General features: G+C 32.0%; 1 protein-coding gene across 1 annotated transcript in view; it reads right to left on the reverse strand.

Annotated features, from left to right (window-relative positions):
* Positions 1-577: 577 nt before the first annotated feature.
* LOC137404726 (uncharacterized) overlaps positions 578-24,350 on the reverse strand; it is a 111,931-nt gene continuing 88,158 nt past the window's right edge. Inside the window, 23 exon segments of the mRNA XM_068090957.1 lie at positions 578-652; positions 1,422-1,557; positions 1,778-1,920; positions 2,748-2,870; positions 3,224-3,291; positions 3,407-3,503; positions 5,101-5,247; positions 5,490-5,625; positions 10,495-10,643; positions 11,083-11,208; positions 14,732-14,832; positions 15,107-15,143; positions 16,220-16,293; positions 16,621-16,708; positions 18,310-18,470; positions 18,705-18,787; positions 19,019-19,118; positions 19,252-19,303; positions 19,615-19,885; positions 20,834-20,939; positions 21,541-21,724; positions 22,087-22,190; positions 24,077-24,290. Coding sequence (XP_067947058.1) covers positions 578-652; positions 1,422-1,557; positions 1,778-1,920; positions 2,748-2,870; positions 3,224-3,291; positions 3,407-3,503; positions 5,101-5,247; positions 5,490-5,625; positions 10,495-10,643; positions 11,083-11,208; positions 14,732-14,832; positions 15,107-15,143; positions 16,220-16,293; positions 16,621-16,708; positions 18,310-18,470; positions 18,705-18,787; positions 19,019-19,118; positions 19,252-19,303; positions 19,615-19,885; positions 20,834-20,939; positions 21,541-21,724; positions 22,087-22,190; positions 24,077-24,290 — 2,775 coding nt within the window.

A 24,350-nucleotide genomic window follows, 5' to 3' on the forward strand; every position in this document is an offset into this window, starting at 1 on the left:
TTTAGATGCACAAGGAGACTTGGTAGGGTTTTACTCTAGCCAGCTTTTTAGAAGGAGGCAAATATTCACTGAAATTAATTTTTCTGTCCTTGTATATCTAGAATACATATGGCCGACCAGTTCAGCCTAATATCATAAATGTATTTGGGCTTGAGTAGAACTTTTTGAAACTCATCATTTAATAAAGAATAGATAGTTTTTTGTCATAGCTCAAAAACATTTATTATGTTTTAGAATATGATAACGGGCTCTATGCTAAGCATAACATAGTTTGAATTGAATTAGTACCAACAAAGCACACAATGATTTTGGGAAAATTTTAGTGATGTCACTTAATAAAAATAAGCATATAAAAATATAACATGTCCTAATACAATTTGTGTTACATATTAAGCTGTGTTGGTTTTAAAACATTTAACATAAAATATTCAAACTTTGCGCTCATTTGCATCCATTGGGAAGGATCAATAGCTATGAAGAGATAATGAAGCTTGAACAATGAAAGGACACACTGAAATATTTTATATTATTGACGATGTTGAAGTACTGTCTTATTCCATCCTCCAGCATCAAAATATTATCTGAAATTAGAGTACTCTCCAAAGGCATGGAGATAATCAATGAGTACTCTATATAGAAACTCATACTGGTCCTGTAAAAGATATTGATAGAAACTCATACTGGTCCTGTAAAAGATATTGATAGTCATTCATTTTAGTCCTGAATTCAGCACAATTAAACAAGGTAATAATATTATTTTTTGGCCACATAAAGACAGTAAAAAATTTATGTGTGTGCAAAATATGGGTTTATAACTTTACATAAAATAGTTAAAACAGTAAGTTCAGTATTATTTCTTGGCCACATAAAGACAGTAAAAAATTTAGGTGTGTACAAAGTATGGGTTGACAACTTTACATAGAATAGTTGAAACAGTAAATGTAGGGCTAAGATACAAACATGTATTTTTTTGAGCAAATCTGTAATTTAGAGAGTTAATTAAAATGATGATGTAGGGCAGATTATTGTGCAAAAGACTATTCAAAGTGAGAATGATGCAAGTGCACCAAACTGATGTGGAAAAAATACATCAGACAAACCTTAACTTACTTTCTTATTATATAGGAAATAGCTACATTATTTTTAGAAAGCCGCTTAAGTTTTTGGTGTTAAAATATGGTTAATAAGCATACTTAGAAAAATTTTCTAATTAGCAGCTGTTTATTTATTTTGTGGAGAAGCTGGTTTCCATTAAGCATGAAAAATTGCTGTAGAACATAATTGGGTTCTTATGAGCAAGAAACTAGTCTATGAATTTCGAAAATATGAATGATTAAGAAAAATTTGAAAAGAGGAATGTTGCAAATGCAGTAAAAAAGAACATACACTAGCAAAAACAAAATATGTAGTAAGTTACTAACAATGGTAGAGATGAACTGAGGTCGTCTTAGTTGAGCCATAACAGTCGGTGTGTAAACATCAACCAGCTGCTCTGTCTTTAGTTGCTCTATAGCGTTGTGGGCGCAGATAAAAAGTCCACACTTGGTGCTACCATCCCTGATAGAGGCAAAATATTTGTATCAGGAATACTTTTGTGTATAACATACGATGAGTTGCCAGCATCAATGCAAAGATTAAAAACATAATAAGTATAATACATTTTGCAATGACAAATCATAAATCATTGGAAGCTGAGAAATAACTAAAATTATGTCTCAGCAATTATAATTGAAAAATTGAAACTTTCAAAGAAAATTTTGTATGCAAAAATACTTACAAGCAGGTGGTGCACATTGTCTTACACATCATATCTTGCTGCACTCTTGCAGTTGTCTCTTGCAAGGAGATAATCGCATCAGGCGTAGGACAATACTCAGAGCTTCTTTCGTTTAGTATGATCACTCGGACTTGCAGGCTGGTCTAGCAATCAATCAATGTAACTCACTCAGCATAATTTCAACCATTTCACACTAACACTTGTCTTTGTTCACAAATTCTAAATTGTTCATTGGCTATCTTTTCACAATCATTTTTTTCCAGTAAACTGCTAGTTACCGGAAAAAAGTTACTCATTTTAATAACTCGGTGATTAATTAAAAGGAACCAAAAACCAACGTATTTTTTTATCAAGTTTGTGCATTAAAATTTGGATCTGATAAAAACTAAAAACACAATGCTAAATATGAGCAAGAGTAGGCAGAACGTACAGTATGTATGACAGAGTGAAATTGAATAAGTAAATGAGCACCTGTTTTGTTTTTAAGTAAAGATCAACTAGGTTGACTGCACTTCCTTCAGTTGTGTTTTCTCTTCGTATCACAAAATCATTGACTTCAAGAGAAGTTGAATCTTTCATTGGATAGAAAGTAATCTAGAAATGAGGGTACTAAAATAACTTGAAACAAAATTAAAACTGTACATAAGCATTCACGTGTAATAGTTTTATGAATACCAATGCAAGTGAATGCAATGGTATTCATATATAACTTTTTTAAATTTTTTGTGAATAATATGTACTCATAAATAACAAACTGCCATGTATTTTGTGCTAAACAACCAAAACACACTGGCAAGTTTTGTGCCAATGCTCGGAGCTGCATGACAATATGGCGGGTGCTAAGTAAGCAACATTATTACGCTTAAACAAGAGAAAAATAAAATTGTTCACCAGCCGTTCAAGCATAATTTCTTTTAAACTGAATTTATTGATTTAGAGCAGTCAGTAGGCTTGATCTTGTTGCACTCACCGGGCTGGGCTCAAGTTGTACAATGATTGAAATGTCTTTTTCAATCATCAACTGCCAGAAGTCAGCAAGAGTGTTGGCTAGTGGTAGCTGAGTGGCTATCCACTCTTTTTTATCTCTGTAGCCCTAAAATAATAGATTATGAGCTGAAATGTATTTTTACCTTAACAATTGTGGTATTAACTCCTGGACTGCCACAATAATCGCCACGCTAAAAATAAGTGGAGATGTAAGGAATTGGCATCTAATTAAGAGACACTTATAAACATGCTGGAAAAAACATTGAGAACTTTAAGGATTCAGCTTTTTCAGCATTTTTACATTATCCTGTTGTGCAAAATATGTGAAAGAAACAGAAATTAGTATACATTTTAGCAAAGCCCGTATAGTTTAGTTAAAAGCTGATACCTGAATTGAATTGTAATTACCAATACTGCCCAAAACCCCTGATTCAAGATGCATCTAACCGGCGTACTCACATCAACAAATACAGCATTTATGTAGTTTCCATTTGCTCCATCTGTGAGGAATGGCATGGAGCTTTCAGCTAAAACAATTAGAAAAGTTTGCAATAGACCAAAGAAAACAACTCTGATACGGCATGTTTGCTCGCAAGTGTTGTGAAACATGCTTTTGCTAGTGAAGGTGAAACAGATACATACATGGAAGTATCTCATGGAATCGATTCTTATCGTGATTTGCAGGGTCCTTTCCAGGAAGAAAAGAGTGCTCAACAGAACCAGTTCTTTCCTTTGCATGCTGTAATATAAACATACAGTCATACTTCAACTTACGAGCGTATGCGTTCCGAGACTAAGCTCGTATGTCAATTTACTCGCATGTTGGGGCATATTATTTATATATAGAACAATTAAATATATATTGATTGGTTTCCATACTCTAAAAAAAGCAAATAAAACACTCAAAACAAGATATTGTAACAGAAAGAACATGTTGGTTATTAGCCTTACGTACTACATGCTTTCAAAAAGCAACAAATAAAAAATGCAAAGAAATGTGATTAATTAAAATGTAAAATTAAATACATACAATAGCAGTTAACACTCGCATTTGCCAGATAGGGAGATATAAGTTATCCTTCGTTACAACATTTGACTTTAATAAATTTGGATTTTATCAAAATGTTAAAAGACAAACTGAGAAGCAAACCTAAAAGCAAACTTTCATTTTCAACTAAACGTATTTAAAATTTTTTGGGCGTTTATAGTTGGAAGTTTTTCGCTGGTTAGCGAGAAATTTTTCCCTTTTTTTTGCTTTCACGACTAGCCGGCCGTTTTAAGATAAACCTATCTAAGGACGTTTGCCTTTGTCGCCCTTGCAACATTTTGTGATGAGAACAAACACGGGTGTCGTCACGAATGGTTAATGCACGACCACTAGCCAGTTGTCCAAATGTCTATTAAACAGTTTGGATAGATAGCGCCGGCCTTATCACATAACATCGTTTCAGTTACGCTGTCACCGGCCAATTGTTTGTCCAATGCCATCAGCGGTTGTGAAGATCACTGCACCGTTTAGAAACTATGGTTAGTCCTTTTGCGAACTAAATGCCCTGAATATTATCCTTCGGTTTGATAATTATGAATGTATTTCTGTCATATTGCCGAGCTAGCTCAATCACGCATACACATTTCGCATATTTTTCCGTTTAATATCAATTGTTATCATTTGCTTTTTCTTTGTATTATCTTTCATTTTATTGGCAAACTTTTGGTCTACGCACAGTACATTTACTTCACATAATTCTGCACAGAAAACCGTGCACAAAAAAAAACACGGTACAACAGTATAACCTGAACAGTTGAAAAATACAGAGTAATGCTGTTCTCATAAAACACCTCCGGCATACTTGGCAACTGACTCAAGTGCTCGTATCTCAAACATGGCTCGTATGTTAGTGCTAAAACTTGCTTGAAAACTTGCTCGTATCTCAAGTTTCTCGTACGTTGGAGTACTCGTAAGTTGAAGTATTACTGTACTGAATTGTTACAGTGCTAATAAATAGTGTGGTATTTGAGCTTTAAGCTTGTCTTCTGGTGTGGTATCCAGCCTTGTATTACAGGAATATTACAAGATTAAGAAAACAGCTTTTCTCAGTAGATTTTGTCTAAGCGGATTATGAAATAATATCATCTTTTTAGCATCATTCTTACTTTTCTGCAAATTTGGATCAACTGTTGACAGACTTTTCCTAATTTATGTTTATGAGAAGTTTCACATAATTTACATGTTTATGGCAAGGTATAACCTCTTCTGGTACCTTATTTATAATTTCACGTGAATCTAAAGTTTTAACCCCCAGCTCCAAATACTGTCTCTGCAGAGATTTACCAACCTGGAACTCGGCTGAGATGAGGTCATCATCACTTCCTGGTTGTTGCAAGTGCTTTGCCATTCTAGATTCTATGTCTGTTGGTTGGCAGTTAAACTTTGCAGTTGATAGTGACTCATAGAGAGCATCATGTAGCAGTTCATATTGTTCCTGAAGTGTTTAGATATGAATAATGAACGACTGGATCTTTGAAGACAATTAGATAGATAACCAAGACTACATACTTATTCTATCAACTCAATTCATTGTCAATAATGGAAGCAATAGTCCCATTTTGAATCTTCTGATATGTCATGTAAAACAAACGTAGTTACTAGGACATGTATGTATGTATGTATGTATGTCGTATGTTGTCTATTTTCATTTTTGTTGTTAAGAAGATTGGTACATACCACAGTTTGTATCATGCAAGGCCTTCTTGTTCTCATTTCACTCACACACTCAAAAGCATCCACAACTCCTTCTGCTGCTGCCTGGTCAAGTAGGTAGTCAAGAGCAACGTAAGTTCCAGTTCTCCCAACACCAGCACTAAAACACATGTGGATAGCGGTTTTTCATTGATGCCATATCTTAATCTGCTATGTGGTGGAAAGCATAAACACGGAACTGTGGACTACATCTAATTACCTGTATTGGTTAGCTTAAAATGATCTGTTAAAACAAAGTCATTTAATTTAACTGTGTTTATGATTGCATTCCAGTTTCGATAAAATACTAAAATTTAGAACAGCATCGTTCAAGATTACTTCTAATTTTAAGGTAAGATGTTTCATGATGATCAATGAATGCTTTTATTAACTACAAGTGCTCTGAATGAATATGAATGTAGATTATTGAGTTGCAATTTAAATAGATGACCACATACTTTTAACAGAGTAAACTAATAACTGTTTCCAATAAGAAACATTTTTATTATATTGAAAAACTGTCTTGTTATGGTAAAATTTAGTCTGCAAGATTAGCAGTAGAGGATTGGTCTAGTTGGTAGCCTTTTGATCTAAATTTCTGAAGCTTATGAGCTCAGAACACTAAAAACCAATACTTTATTATCCATTAATTATCGTCCAATTCATGTCTTTTGTTTGATAGTTTTGAACACGATAACAAGATCAGAGATTTAGAGTCCATTAAGTTGTATGCAGAAACATAATGGTTACTTTATGAAACCACATCATAGTTTACTATAATGCAGTATACTACGACTTACTGAAACATAATACGATTAAAGGCATGACTGCATAACTTTGGTGAGTTTATGCAAAGCCAGATAGCTCCTTATACTAAAGAATATGGTCAGCAAAACTGCCCTTCGCTAATATAGACTTCGTTAACCATTAGATATTTTTTCATGTAATGCATTTAAGTATTGCGAAATAGAAATATTTTAAATGTGCCAGTCTAGTTATCCTGCCCTTACTCGGACTACTAATCAAACGACAAAAAACCTTTCATGAGGCAACTATTGGTAAAACTAAAAGCTAAATATTGTTGAACTTGGTTTTGCCTGCAAAAATTGCGAGGTATTCTAAGGGTTTGCAATTAAAAAAATAAGCATATTCAAAAGTTTTTTGTCGCCCTTATTTTATAAGTTTACAATCTAAAGGCCTAATGCTAAGGCTTATATGCATTACTGCTTTTATTGTCACAAATCCTAAAAAAACTCAATGAATCGGTAAAATGTCTCAGTAAATAACATATTCAACTTTGTCATAGTTTCTAAAAGTAAATGACATGTCCAACTTTGTCGTAGTTTCTAAAGGAAACGATTCTTTTTTAAAACTAATAAGATAATTTTTGTACAGTGGAACCTCGGTTCTCAAACATAATCCACTCCAGCAAGTTGTTCAAAAAACGAGTGGTTTGATATCCGAAATAATTATTCCCATTAGAACTAAAATATGTAACTTTTAATCTGTTCCAAGCCCAGAAAACCACTTCAGTAAAGTATTTTTTTAACATTTTACAACATAAACTCTACTTTATATTACTAACTATAAATAAAAATGGGTAGCTAGAGATCATGTTTATTATAAATAAAAGATTTTCTATCTATGATGATGAAAACATAAAACAAATAGTAAAAATTTGGTATGTTATGCTCTTAAAACATTGAAAACATTCTAGGTTAAGAACAATACCAAAAATTGCATAATTGATAACAAAACTGTGATAAGTGCAACAGATCGGTTACATCAAAATTTGTGTAAAAAGAAAATATAAACAAGAATGACATGTTTACTTTACGCTCCAGGCTTTCAGGACAGTGTGGAAAATTTGTATCGGTTACCAACAGTTTCAGTTTAGCAGTGTTGGTGAGGATTATGATGAGAGTTGGTTACATAAACTGAATGCAAATAAAGCCCTATTCAATTCCAGTTAAGCTTGTGAAAATTGCAGCACCTGCTTTAGCTTATCCTCTGGATTATATTATAAATACCAGCTTAAAATTAGATACATTTGCTGATAACCTTAACTATTTCACTGCTAACCATGTACAAAGTCGGCTGTCGGCCTAGTGCTAGCCATTTTACCAAAAAACTGTTGACATTGCTTCATGATAGGTATACAGTATTTTTTCAAGTTCAATCTTTATCTAGAACATTTTTGTTACATATTTAATTTTTCCAACATTTCAACCAATATTGTTATGCAAAAATTCAATCTATACATTGTGCGATGATAAAGCTATGTGAAGCTGCAATTGATCCGAAGCTAAAACGATCCTCCACAGTGTTCCCTACTCATGCAAAATTATTACTTTCACCACTATCAGAGACCGTGTTGCTACTTTAAGTGTCAGTATAATCACGAAAATCTAAATGTGAACAGACTATAATGTCATCAATATAACTAATTATCCGTTTTCCAACTCGCGCGTGGTAGTTAACAAACTCGCACAAAAAATATTTGTTTACAGATCAAAGATTCTCAAATAAACGTTTAAAATTGCTTGGTTGTTTTAGGCTGATTTTATAAAAGTCTTCGCACAACAATTTCAATTTTATAAAAGTCTTGAAAACCGTGGGTTATGTTGTCAATGAATAATAAAATCAGATAACTACACAATTGCTGGGAAAGTCGCAATAATGCGTCTACTGCAGTTGTCCCAAGAAAACGCATAAATGCGTTTATGGCACCGAAAGGGTTAAGATAGCAAAAGATAAAGCTTTGTTTACAAAGGTTTCACCAAAGCATTTATCAAATTATAGACCAAAATCTATATTTCCAGTTTTTAGTAAAGAATTTTAGAAAGTTGTCCATGCACTAATATTCAAATATTTAGAAAATAACAGTATTCCAACGACACAACAATTTGGTTACAGAAAAGATTGAAAGACTAGCCAAGCGTTAATTAAGCTCACAAATAAAGTTTTATTGGCAATGACCCATGGCAGAGCAGCACTAAGGATATTTTTTAATTTTTTTAATTTTAGTAAAGCTTTTGACACTATTAACCGCAATATACTCATTCGCAAATTAAAATATATGCATTATTCATCAAATTTTGTTGACTGAATAAAAAAGTATTTGGAATATACAAAACGGGTAACCTGCATGGAAAATTATAAATCTAGCTTTTCAATTATAAAATTAGGTGTTCATCAAGGTTCTATCCTGATTCAAACATTATTCCTAATATATATAATTAATGATCTTGTGTTATCTACTAATTATTTAAAACCTATTATACATGTATATGCTGACATTACGAAGTTATTTTTTGAGTCCAACAAATTGAATAATGATGGTATAGTCAGAAATGAACTTTAAAAAATTGAACAACGGTGTAATACACACAAATTAACTATAAACATGAACAAAACAATGTATAATGTAATGATAAATCATCAAAAGAAAATTCAATTAAAAAGTGATAAAATTACTTGGTTCGGAGTTGGAGGAGACATCTTCAATCAAGTTCTTAGGAATTTATTTGGACAATCACCTGGTATGGGATACACACATCAATAAGCTGAATAAGCAGATAGGATCTATGTCAGGCCTGAATAGTAGATGTTCTAAATTTTTACCCCGAAGTATTATGAAACTAATATACAATGCGTTTATTAACTCAAAAATTAGTTACTCTTTGTAGTCATAGGGAAATGCTCAATTTTGTTAATTAAAAAATGCTAGTATCACAAAAACGTCTATGGCACAAAATATTTAATAAACCAAAACTAACTTAATCTTGGTTCCTGTATGTTTAGCTGTCTTTTCTGCCTGTTGATAAACTTCACTACTGTGAAATTCTTTTGGTAGCTTATTCAAAAATTTACTCAAGTGATGACGAAACTAAAAAAGACTTACGATATAACACCAGAATTTTAGAAACCAATCTACCTTTACCATTATTTTATACTGTTTCAGGTCAAAAATCAATCGAACACAGAGTACCATCACAATGGAGCAGTCTTCCAGTAGACTTATGCAAAACAACTGCATCTACTAGTTTTAGATTTAATGTTAAAAGTCATTTGGTAAGCCTAAATTAATTCAGAACTGCTGTTTGGGTTGGCCAATTCCTGTATGACCAGCGCCTTGACTAGCTGCAGCACTACCGCGCATGTGGGTCTCATCATGCCTTAACGAGTAGAAACTAAACTTTCAATGTTTTTGTTTGACTTGATCAATATTATAACTATATCTTTTTTTGCTTAATGTTATATTTTCATTACTGATGAAATAAAATACACACATGCACGCGCACATGCAAAGACACATGCAGGCACGCAGGCACACTCGCAAGCACACACACGCACACACACCTTTGAAGCAGATTCTTTCTCCGAAACGATTTGGGTTAACGCGACTAAAGGAGTTGTCTTTCCAGCAAATATCTTCTGTAGAGGGACTTCGTCCCAGCTGGTTTCTTTTTTTTTGTAAATAATTTATTAAGCGTAGCTTGCATCTTCCTTTGTTAACAAATGTTTCCATGCTGTTCCATGAGCTGTTCCGAACATTTTACTATGAAGCGCGTGCTCCGATTTGGTCAAGAACCGAATCTATTATCAAAATCTGACACAAACCAATCTCAAATTTTCAGGTCGAAAACCGAGTTTGTCAAGAATCGAAGCATTTGAGAATCGATGTTCTACTGTATACGTTATTGGTACATTTGACATCAACCATTTAGAAAATTGTTATTTAGTTGAACAACAAAGTCATTATTTCGGCTAACTAAAAAACATTTCGAATTAAGGAGAATTATTATACAAACGAATAGATAAACCAAAAAGCTCAGAAAGAATTGTATAATACTAATTTGAGGCTATAAGTTAGGAATTTTCATAAGCTTTTGTTTACTTCTAAATTTTACTGATAGTTGCAAGGCGCTACACTGCATTTGCATGTTCACATAGGTGTTGTGCATCTTTTTTGTGAATAAAATCTTACCTGCAGTGGACAAGCAAAGGCTGTGTTTCACTGTTGCTAATCCTAGAACTGATGAGCCGGTGAAATGAAACAAACATCTCAATATCAGGAACACCGTGATCAGGCCATGACAAGTAGTTGAAGTGAGTGATGGTTCTCTTTTTTCCATTCTAATATGGAAAAAATGGCTTTAGTAAAAATGGATTTCGTTTGCACAACAGAAAGAGGTATTTTTATTATCGATTTTATTACTTACTATAAAACAGTAGTTTACTAAAAGAAAAAAATAACATTTGAAATAATTTTACTATGAATACGGCTTACTTAGATGTAAGAATACCATATCATTCTGCGAAGAAGTGCTTCGTAATAGCAAAAATTGTTTCTCTTGTTTACTAGACAGAAAACTAATTTCAAATGGCTATCTGTTCACTTCCTTGTATAAGGCTTTAAAAATTATTACTATATTGAACTATTCCAGTGTCTCAAAGAAAAAAAGTATAGCATAACACACACAAATATACCGACAGGACTAATTAAAGTTTTTCACATTCAGTCAAATATTAGACTATAGGACTTCATCTTTGATAATTAGCAGATAAAACTCACCTTAGTAACCTCTAGATGACTCATTGAGAATTCAGCATACAAATTCACACTTTTTAGAGAAACATAAAAGTCACCAAATACTTTGGAGACTCCTACTTCTAGCGGCCAGTACTGCATACACTTTTTCTAAAAATGGAAAAAAATTGAGTTCACTCTACAAGTGCTGACAGATTCTACCTTTGGTGTAGGGTGCGCCCTCGGGCTACGGTGTACCTAATATATGACTATTTTGTTTTACGTAGTAGAACATGATGGCTGTCTGTTTTAGCATACAAATCCTATTTCACCGTATAATTTCAATAGATTTATGCTTGAAATTAAACTATGATTGAACTAGCAAATATGCCGATATGCTGTTCACTGAAAACCTTCTCAAAATGATGAAAAGATAAACATCGGCCAGTTTCCCATTTAGCATTCATTATGTGAAAGTAGTTACACTTTCTCTACAAACTGGTAGCAAAGTCGTAATTACAATTGCTTCCCACTGACAATCAGGAAGCAGACAACTTCTATTAGCCTGCCAACAATAATCCATTTCAATTTGTTTTTTTTCAAAGGTATGACAACGTAATTAGTAGGCCTACCAAAACGTTTTTGTCTCCTTTTCGACCTACCAACTACATTTAACAGCTCAAATTATGTCACTCCAAAGATGCACCGAATAAAGTTTAATTTTTCCTTTTGATGGCCATTAAATGTTCAAGTATGCAAAAGGCCATTTTCGATTACAGCATCTCTTAGGTTTTATTGTACAGTTAAATTATGTTAGAGAAAGTTTAATGAGGTTGGCGAAAAATATAGCAAAAATAAAGTAAGAAAAAATGAGTGACAAAATTTCAGGCCGTGACAAAAGTTAATGCTTAGTTCAGTAGAACACATATTAAAGCCTTATATAATCCACTATACAACATATTAAAGCCTTACTTACCCCACCATACAACATATTAAAGCCTTATACGCTCTACTATACAACATGCTAAAGCCCTATATACTCCACTATACAACATATTAAAGTATTATATACCCAACTATACAACATATTAAAGTATTATATACCCACTATACAACATATTAAAGCCTTATATACCCCACTATACAACATATTAAAGCCTTATATACCCCACTATACAACATATTAAAGCCTTATATACCCCACTATACAACATATTAATGCCTTATATACCCCACTATACGACATATTAAAGCCTTATATAACCCACTATACAACATATTAAAGCCTTATATACCCCACTATACAACATATTAAAGCCTTATATACTCACTATACAACATATTATAGCCTTATATAACCACTTTATACAACATATTAAAGCTTTGTATACCCCATTATACAATATATTAAAGCTTTATATACCCCATTATACAACATATTAAAGCCTTATGTACTCTACTATACAACATATTAAAGCCTTATATACTCACTATAGAACATATTAAAGCCTTATATACCCCACTATACAACATATTAAAGCCTTATATACCCCACTATACAACATATTAAAGCCTTATATACTCACTATACAACATATTATAGCCTTATATACCCACTATATACAACATATTAAAGCTTTATATACCCCATTATACAACATATTAAAGCCTTATATACCCCACTATACAACATATTAAAGCCTTATGTACTCTACTATACAACATATTAAAGCCTTATATACTCACTATAGAACATATTAAAGCCTTATATACCCACTATAAAATATATTAAAGCCTTATGTACTCTACTATACAACATATGAAAGCCTTATATACTCACTATAGAACATATTAAAACCTTATATACCCATCTATACAACATATTAAAGGCTTATATACCCACTATGCAACATAATAAAGCCATATATACCCCACTATACAACATATTAAAGCCATATATACCCCACTATACAACATATTAAAGCCATATATACCCCACTATACAACATATTAAAGCCTTATGTACTCTACTATACAACATGTTAAAGCCTTATATACTCACTATAGAACATAATAAAGCCTTATATACCCATCTATACAACATATTAAAGGCTTATATACCCACTATGCAACATAATAAAGCCATATATACCCCACTATACAACATATTAAAGCCATATATACCCCACTATACAACATATTAAAGCCTTATGTACTCTACTATACAACATGTTAAAGCCTTATATACTCACTATAGAACATAATAAAGCCTTATATACCCATCTATACAACATATTAAAGGCTTATATACCCACTATGCAACATAATAAAGCCATATATACCGCACTATACAACATATTAAAGCCATATATACCCCACTATACAACATATTAAAGCCATATACACCCCATTATACAACATATTAAAGCCTTATATACCCTACTATACAACATATTAAAGCCTTATGTACTCTACTATAAAACCTATTAATGCCTTATATACTCACTATAGAACATATTAAAGCCTTATATACCCCTCTATACAACATATTAAAGCCATATATACCCCACTAAACAACATATTAAAGCCTTATATACCCCACTATACAACATATTTAAGCCTTATGTACTCTACTATAAAACATATTAATGCCTTATATACTCACTATAGAACATATTAAAGCCTTATATACCCCTCTATACAACATATTAAAGCCTTATATACCCCACTATACAACATACTAAAGCATTATGTACTCTACTATACAACATATTAAAGCTTTATATACCCCACAATACAACATATTAAAGCCTTATATGCCCACTATAGAACATATTAAAGGCTTATATACCCCTCTATACAACATATTAAAGCATTATATACCCCACTATACAACATATTAAAGCATTATATACTTTACTATACAACATATTAAAGCCTTATATACCCCACTATACAACATATTAAAGCCTTATATACCCCACTATACAACATATTAATGCCTTATATACCCCATAATACAACATATTAAACCCTTATATACCCCACTATACAACATATTAAAACCTTATATACCCCTCTATACAACATATTAAAGCATTATATACCCCACTATACAACATATTATAGCCTTATATACTCTACTATGCAACATATTAAAGCCTTATTTACTCACTATACAACATATTAAAGCTTTATATACCCACTATAGAACATAATAAAGCCTTATAGACCTCACTATAGAACATATTAAAGCCTTATATACTCACTATACAACATATTAAAGCCTTATATACCCCTCTATACAACATATTAAAGGTTTATATACCCACTATGCAACATAATAAAGCCATATATATCCCACTATACAACATATTAAAGCCTTATATAACCCACTATACAACATATTAAAGCCTTAGATACCCCACTATACAACATACTAAAGCCTTATGTACTCTACTATACAACATATTAAAGCTTTATATACCCCACAATACAACATATTAAAGCCTTATATACCCCACTATACAACATATTAATGCCTTATATACCGACTATACAACATATCCAATATATAATGCCAATCCTAAAATGGAGTAAAATCAAATGTCGAGGATCTTATTTTCTTTCATTCATTAAGTTAAGTGAAGTTAAGTGCATGTCTACTGAGTTGAAAATATACTGATAACACTACCTTAGTGTTCTCAATGGCTCTTGTAACCATGACAATAGCACTCGGTCTCTGCTCCCAGATCATTAACCAAAAGTCTGCAACTGTTTCATTTGTAAAAGGGCCTGAATAAGATAGCAGATATTATGTAAGTTCGCGATATTCAATCATATTGGGTAATAGGCTTCTTTGACATTGACGTCTATCTATAGAAATAAAAACTAAAAGTTGGTTATTCGCTACAAGTAGGTGTAAAATGACTGGATGAGAACATCGCTAAACATTTTAGAGAACCTTTTTACACAATAAAGCTAAATATCTAGCAATAGGAACCAATATTCAAGAAAAATTTATCAGCAACATCCACCTATCATGATTGTAGACCTACTAGTAACCCACCTTGGGCAGCTATGTACTGGTTATCCCTTGAATATCCCTACAACAGTGTAAGCGGTATTATGTGTGATTTTGAAATGCAATTATTATACAATATTATAGCAATTAGACTCATATGAAATACTTAAAAATTTCTAGTGTACACATTAGTAGTTTGCTAGAACTTTGGTAATAAACATATACTTCACAATTGAGTAATTTATCAAAAAGGCGACCATAAATACTACAACTTTACAAGATTCATATGAAGTACTAAATACAAAGATAATATCTAGTGAACTTGCTGCACAAAAGTAGTGGCCAGCCATTTCATTAATTGCTATAAATTTATTTCAAATCGGCAGTAAAAAAATCAAAATAACGAAATTGCAATCATGTATTAATTTGTGATGCGGATGCAAGAAACATTAGGTAAGGTTGGTGTCAAATCTTCAAGTCTTTAAAGAGAGTAAAGGTTAAATAGCAAGTACAATAGATAAAGCACCAAAAATTGTTGCATTTAACATTTCCTAAAGCACATCCACAAAAAGGAGTTATTTCGGATGTTGGGCTACTTTACTAGTGCCATGAAAGAACCTGTGCCGTTATTTTAAATAAATTTAGCTACTTGCAAAACTATGAATCATATTAGCAAAAACATAAAATATACTCAATATTTTTCACACAACGAAAAACATCTTTTTTGGCTATTTAGTATAGAAATGTATAGCTAGAGAAGCAATAGTTTTTGAGTCACTTTAAATACAAGCAATTTCTCTTTTTTCTGTAGTATCATAACACTTTGCAAATTGGTGAACTTTACCGTAAATATTGAAATACTAATAACTATTAAAGTTAAACTTACTTTAGATAGATCTGCAAATAATGCAATGCATGTTTTGCTTACATTTAATTCAATGACAGCAACAAGAAAGCAACTTTTAGTTGAAGCCATTCTAATTTAATTGCTCTACAGCATTGACTAGCCAGATAAATTCAAATACTGAAATCTAAACTATGAACTCTACATTTAACTGATGATAAATAGAGTTAATAAAACTTTGCTGGTTTAGAAATAAGTAGCAAGTCATAAAAATTGATGATCATTATAGTAACATCAAAATAAGCTTATTTTACCTTCAAGAAGGAAGCATTAATGAAATCACTCTTTCCTTTAGGAGTTCCACAAAGTTTTACTCTGTGGGCATCAGCTGAAATAGATGCAGTTGAAATAATTATGACCAAAATATTGATTCTTTTGCAAAGCTTTTCAGGCTTTACTTTCACTTCATTATCACACAGATAATATTGACTGAACAAGTCAAGGGTATTAAAAGTGCTATAAACATTCACACCAACTGAAATATACAACAACTAGTAAAAGCATGGTATAGCTGGCTGAGTTATGTTGGAATTTTCTTGTTGCAAATAATTAGTTAGTGATGGTAAAATTATTTTTATGTTAAAATTACAGAAATAAAAAAACTGTTCCACAATAAAGATAACTCATCAGTGAAACTACCATTTCACAGACTCACCAGGGTATAAGTTCTTGTATCGACATTTACCATTGTTTCGAGGCTCTAGGGCAACATCCATTTTAGGTGAAGCTTGTCGTTTGAGTGTCTAAAACCGGGCAAAAAAAATTTGAAGCGTTCTCAATGTTGTGTTGAACATCCTGATTTTATCAAAAATCAAAATAACATTCAGACTAAAACCTCAGAAAATCATAGTCAAATTCAACCCATACCATTGACCTAAAACACGCTCAGATCATAGTATATTGAAGTAGACATTTATATCAATAAAACATTAGATAACTTTACAGCAATCAATACAATAGAATATACCAATTTCAAATCTCGGTTTATTCTTCACAATTCAGCTTGTAATAACATACATAATGGTAATAATGGTATGATAAAATATAACTAGAAAAGTACACTCTGGTTAGTTCTGTAGTAGAAGAAGTATTTTTAAGAGAGCATGTATATATATATATATATATATGTACATGCTTTCTTAAAAATACTTCTTCTAATACAGAATTAACCAGAGTGTACTTTTCTAGTTATATTTTATCACACCATTATTACCATTATGTATGTTATTACAAGCTGAATTGTGAAGAATAAACCGACATTTGAAATTGATATATTCTATTGTATTAATTGCTGTAAAGTAATATTCACCTTAAATAAGCGCAACAAAATGCTATCCAGTTGCCGTCATGCCAATAAATTCCTGCTAAGAAACAGTGTTACTTAAGACTCTAGCTTTTAGCTCTTATATAACTTCACTGCTAGTAGAATATTTTTTATTTTTAACATTTTATCTGAAGAGTGTAAGCCTACCGCATGAAACTTTAAGTAATAAAATGTTTTAACTAAACTTGTAGTTTTCTGGTACACACACATATATATATATATATATATATATATATATATATATATATATATATATATATATATATATATACTGTGTGTATCTACTGTGAGAGAATTTTTGCCAAAAATACTTCAAAGCTTTTAGAATTATATGTGTCAAAGGTTTAGATATATGTACAATCACCAAATGCTGACTCATATGATACTATTAGTTTTATGCGTGATGAGCTTCACAGCAATATATATAAGCAAAGGATATATAAACATTTGAGCAGCAGCAGCAATGTGATAAAAGTACCTGGGTATTTACTAAAATGAACTGTATTACACATCTGTAATAGTTTGTGTGATATATTAATAACTGATCTTTGGAAATATAATATAGCTATAGTTGCAATTAATATTATAAAATATCTACTGTAATAATTGCAATGCCATTATGGCAATTTAATTATATTTTTAACAAACAAGCATTTCAAATATCCTGAATTTCTACAGCAGTCAAGACAGAACAGCTTTTAAAATAGGTCTTCTTCATGCCGTTGACAGGCATACGTCTAGTTTGTAATGATACATACTTGTATATGGTTTTTTTGTGCAGTTGATGCAAAAAATTCTTATAGAAAATTGATTTTTTGTATGACATAACAGTTGTGAGTGTAAAACATTATTCTTTGAAAAGCAAAATAAAAAATAATGCTCTATCAATAGCAAGTTTTGCTACATTTTATGATGACAAATATATTTTTTATCAGCCATGTTTATGGTATAAAAATATAATTACATTAACATGACACATTTCTTTTAATAAAATAAACAGAGTATTATTATAAATCTTACGTCATACTGATCTCTGATGGCTGCTTTGTTAGTCTTTGTGTACCATCCAAGTTTGTGAACTGGTATTGTCTCTGAATTAGGCTTTAGCTCTTCCATATTGCCATATGCTGTTTCTTCAAAGTGTGCTGAGGCCCTGGCAGTAACTTCATGAGTTCTATTTGCTAAAATATTCAAGACTTTTATAATATATGCAGGGTTTACATCATTCTCAATCTTGCAAGATGATGTTGGCCCCAATAAAACCTAAATTTATTAAGTTGTTTGTGTTTGGAACATTGTAAAAACTCGCTATGGTGCTATGATTTACCATTACATTAAACTTAAATAGAGTGCCAATATTTCTCCGATTTATTAAAATATGTTTTTTAATTTTTATGCTGAACACACATACTTACCATGGTTTTCACTAGCCGTGTCTATGATTTCATTGGAAAACCCTATTGCCTCGTCTGTCTTTACAATTGACTTGTTCCTGATTCTTGATAAACACAAACAGGAAATGCTATAAGAACAGTTGTCTATCTGTTATTTCTATCAGTTAATATATTATGTGAAATTAAAAGTTTTTTATACAGTCAAGCTGCTGATAGATATGCAAACAAGAGTCATAGATTTAGAGAAAGGCCACCAGTTTTAGTCAAACGGCTCAGTGGCATGTTGTAAATAAAGTATAACCAATTTACTTCAAGTATGGCTTTTAGTTACCCACCTCCACATTATGTAGAGAAAGATGATGACCAGGGCTGCTAAAGCAAGACCACCTAGTATTGCTCCTGCTATGACTCCACCTAAGCGGTCACCTTTAGGGGCTAAAAATTTAGTGGAGTTAACTGAAATTAAAGCTGTAGATAGACTTTGATTCAAAGTGAATGATTAAACTATTTAAGATGAACTTGTGACCAATATCCCTATCAAATACACAATTTTACCAACATTACTAACCTGTTGCAGTGATGTAGTCAGGATGAAGCTTTATAAGTGGGTCAAGTCCTTCCTGAAATAAAATGTTGCAATTAGTCCCAAAATCATAAAAAGTCATCAGTACCAATGAAGATTTTACATTCTTCAAAATATGAAAGGCATAAAATACATTACAGCTTTAGACTTCTAGCGGTTTTGTTTAGCTTGTTACGTCACATTACTTTAGAAATGCAAAGTTGATGAGCCAACTATTAGTAATGGTCGACAAAAAGACGTTGATTGAAATTATCCATGCCAACATGAAATCTGAATGCACATAATAGAACACTGGTTCTTATTCACAGTATTGGCAATAGTTCATTATCAAAGTTTCATTTAACTCACCTCAGTCTCTACTTTGACAGCTATGTATATCAGGTATTCTGCTTCCTTTTCAAGCTCTCCATTGTTAAACTCTCCGTATTTCTTTTGGTCCCCAATTGTGAATACGTATTTGTCTCTAACTTTATCAGCGGATAGTTCGGCAGTAGTGTAGCAGTAACACTCAGCTGACTCTATGTAGCTGTTGCCTGCTGACTCCTTGGTGCACCCACAATTCCTTGTGTCTCTTTTTCTTCGATCTTTAGGCTGTTTAGCTAACATTACGAGGTAAGTCCTAAAATTAATATAGGACAAGTCTGGTATCTAGCTTGAAATTAAAAGTTCATGTTTAAATGTAATACTTAGACAACTGAACAGAGATAGGAACAAAAATGCAAAAAAGAATGTGATTAGAAGTTCTGTTTGCCATTGATATAAATTTTTCTAAAATTATTTTTTTTAGAATAAAATTTAGCATTACATTTACGTTGCACCATTTGCTACTATTTTTGTTTCATGTTCCTGAATAGACTGAGTCCCTGTCTATCTTGCGTACACATAAATACCCTAGTAGCCTCGAGTTTGAGTTTCTGCCTCAAGTTTGAGTCTTATTAAAAGAGTACTTTTCTTTTTTTCTAAAACTGGATCCAGAAAAATAGATGGCAAGTCAGACAAACGTGACTCTTATAATAGTAAAAACAGAATCTGTCCATGATCACAGTTCATGTATAATTACAGACTCCCAAAAAAGCGTTTTAGCGGAATAAACCCGCTTTTTGCTAGAAACCTTTCAGTTGGCATGTTGATGGGCCATATGTAGGTTTACAAGTCACTTAGTAAAGAATTTTACCAAAATTACTCGCTTATTATATGTATTCCATATTTTAACAAGGAGTTCATAATATTAAAATGTTTTTTAGCTTATTGAAATCGGTAAGATTTAGTTTTCACTTTTATTCTCAGTATTAAAAACTCACTTTTTCTTAGTTACAATTGGATTGTTAGTTAAAACAGACTAGATTAAGAGAGGTTGCCATGAACAACCCAACAAAAGGATGAAACTTTATTGACGCTCTATGTCCTAATTTTGGTGCAGCTTCCAACATTGGAAAATGCATCTGAAAGCAAGCTGACAAATGCTGTATCCAGTTCTGAGGTGCAAAGAAACTGTTTTAAATTTAAAACTAAGTTTTAATTGTTTAATCTAGATAAAAGAGTAAATAGTACTTCAGTCACAACTTACCCAATAGTACCACGTTCTATACTCATTTTCTTAATTTTGACTTTCAAAGATATTCCTTTGCTGGTTCCTGCAACTAACTCTATACCGGACTCTTGAGAGTTTGTTACTGCAAAAAGGGTAAAAACTTTAAAAGCATATATAGAATATAGCGATAATAATTAGCTGGGTTAATTGTTTTGGATTTACATTAAACGTCTATAGTTTCGGGGTGCAAAAAAAATAAATTTTCTCGCCATGTTTTGTGTCAGTCAACACATGATAGTGTTATACAAAGTGTATTTACATTTCTATCATATAAACATGTGAGTATAGATATAGGCAAAGCTCATAGCAGTCATGATTAATGTGATAGAAACTAAATTTAACAAAGTGTGAAGGATGGTACCCTCACTCAGTTTAGACCAACTAGGCCTAACTCAAGACCGCTTGGGTCAGCTCGGCTAGAGTCATGCAGAAAGAAACAGGGCTCCTAGCAAAAATTCACATAAAAAGCGAGGCAGAAGGAGCAGAACCTATTTGCATTGCTTGTAAACTATTCAATGTCTTAGTCTGTGATCATAAGTGCGTTAAACATACATGAGTTAAACTCAAAGTTCACTTAGTTCTTCTTGCTTGTGGAGCTGGTAAAAGCGACATCACAAATATTTTGTTAAAGTTTGCTCACAGCTGTCTGTGACACAATTTCTGAGCGCTGTCAAAATACTAACCGGTCAGCTGTGAATAGACTCTGCTTTGTGACACAATTCCTTGTCCAATAGAGTTGGTTGCTGAAGTACTACATTCAACAACAGTGGCTGAAGGAATCCCGCAGAAGCTTATTTTAGCAGTTTCATTCATATCAGCTTGAACTTCAGTAGCAATTGCAACCGACTCTGAGTGAGTACACCTTACCTATAGCAACAAATTTGAAAAGATAATTTAACAGAATAAAAGGTGTACGCTATCAATAAGTTAGTTAGATAACTAACTTATTTGGTTTGAAAATATGAAAATAATTTTAGTATTAAAAAAAGCATACCACTAATTTCTGAAATAATAATGATTTTTATATAACTGCCTAAGATCTCAACCAAAAGTATAGAAAAAATTTATTCTCAGTAAAAATGAATCACATAATTTTTATAATTATAAACAGCCTAAGAGAGAGCGAAAGGTTTACACGCAACTACCAGCAAAGTTTGCTTTCACGTTTTCACTTTAATAAGCAATATCATAATAGTATCCTATTTAATAGGCAGTTTAGTCTCTCTTACCATGTAACTCTGAATCACTCCATTGGGAATCTCTGGTTTATATAAGATGACTGTAACACAGCTTGCATTGGATAGTAGCACAACGATTGGTTCCTCTGGTGCCTCTAGGAGTATGCATCATTACATGTATGTGTAATGTTTTTGTTAAAAAAAACTTAAAAACAACACGGTTTAATCATGCACTTGCTGCAAGATGTAACAATTTCAGCTATTAACATAAATTTCTTATTTTGCAAAGTTTGTATTTTTAAGCAACAAAAAGCAAGTGAACGTTTATATCAAAAGCATTTAACTATATGTATATAAAGTTTTATGCAAAGAACAGATGCAATTATTTTTGAGAGTGTTGGTTCAGTGTTATCCTAACAGTTTTTAATTAAGCATAATTTAATCTTCCTAAAAATCACCGTTTGTAATGTCTCAAGTTCCCATTGTGATAAAACCATATAGACATTTATATAACTTGTAATTTTAGGGTTAGCCATGGCTTGGTATTTATTTCTATATTTGCAGAAAATGTATTAATTTTTGAGGAAGTGCAACAAAGCAAATATAAATTTGTATAAGAACAACTGATTCATTGGCAGTTTTTTTACTTCATAATTTTTTATATTATTAGTTATTTCATTCTTTAGGTTAAAAATACACGTATATAATTTATGCTAAAAAGGTCATAAACACAACAAAAGTGGAACTTCACTTAATTTAACTAATTTTCTAATCCATTTAACGGTGGCTAACCAAAACTTTTAAATTTATAAGTCCAATGAAATGTACAATTTAACCAAATACTAGTTAGTTATTCAAAATGGGTTGTCAATAGACTTTAATGAAAAATTGTAAGCTCTGAAAGAATCAGTTACAGTTTGCATAGGAAAATATGCAACAGTGTATAATATTTACCACTTATAGAAAACTCAGAAAGCTCACTATAAGAAATAAGCATTAGGATATTTATGTTTATGTTACCTGTTTCCAAACTTTTTCTAGTTATCTATTTCAGCCTTTTTAATCGTTGTTAAACGGAAAAACGTTTATCCCAAAAAATGGATTGTGGTTGTTGCAAAAAATGCTCATGTTTATTAAATACTGTTTCATCAATAATGTGCATATTTGGTAATATATATTTCAAAATTTTTGGTAAAGGTAATTAAACCCTAGTTCCTATATATCCCGCAAGCATCATTGGCAGGATCACAAGGTTATCAGCGGTAAAATAAGAACATACGCACAGAGTAATGCTGGTAGATGATGGCAGTCACCAAAAGAACTCAGTGTTGTTTCAATTTTAGACGGACGTTGGCAAAGCCCTCCTAATTTTTGCTACATCAGTAAGAGTAACATTTTAAAAACGACATGGCAAGTTGACTTTCCTTAGCGAGAATCAGTTGTGCAGGTTTATAATAGCATAAAATCACCTATTAATGCAAGAAGTTTGCTGTGCAAAACTAAAATCAGGGGGACTGCAGCCGATATGTTAACCAGTCTTTAAATTTAGTTAGCTTACTTCAAAAGAATTGTAATAACCAATCAGAAGTGCATTAGGAACTAACACAATTAGCAGTTATTAGTTGTTACCATAGAATATTCAAAATCTGAAAAATCACTGTATAACCTGGTTAAAAATTGTTGTATAAAATAGTTGAAGTTTTTTGAAAGAAAAATATGTTCAATGTTCGAAATTTAACAGTGGAAATGTATTCGGTATAACTGTTACATTCTGTCTCTCTTATATGTTATTGTTTGTACATTAATGATCTTATTGTTTAGCTGTATTACTGAGTTCCTTAAAACATGGTTGAATAAAGTTATAAACTGAAGAAAATGCTAGCAGTTAGTTTTTAAACATACAGGCCTTTTAATGTGATTGACTGAGGAGTCAGCCTGTGATTTTATTTGTCAGAAAGGTTTCTCTACATTTAACAGTCTTAGGAAATATAATCAAGACTTGGACATTAATTTAAAATATTATTGTAATAGGAACACCTACTGGTTTCAGCAGTGATGATAAACCTCTCTGTAGTGCTGCTCATATTTGCATTGTTAGTTGCTTGGATAGAGACAGAGTAGATTGTAAATGCGAGAGCACCTGGCACCATGATACTACCAGCAGAGGCATTGCTGACAGCGAAAAATAGGTGTTCTTCAGTGTCTGCGATGGTGATTGAATAAGACCGAATGTATTGACATTTGTGCTGAGATTCCTGACAAAATCACATAAAGAGTGGCTATCATAAATAATTTAACCATGTTAAATAGAAACA

This window comes from Watersipora subatra, chromosome 9, assembly GCF_963576615.1.
Source record: "Watersipora subatra chromosome 9, tzWatSuba1.1, whole genome shotgun sequence".
Taxonomy (NCBI): domain Eukaryota; kingdom Metazoa; phylum Bryozoa; class Gymnolaemata; order Cheilostomatida; family Watersiporidae; genus Watersipora; species Watersipora subatra.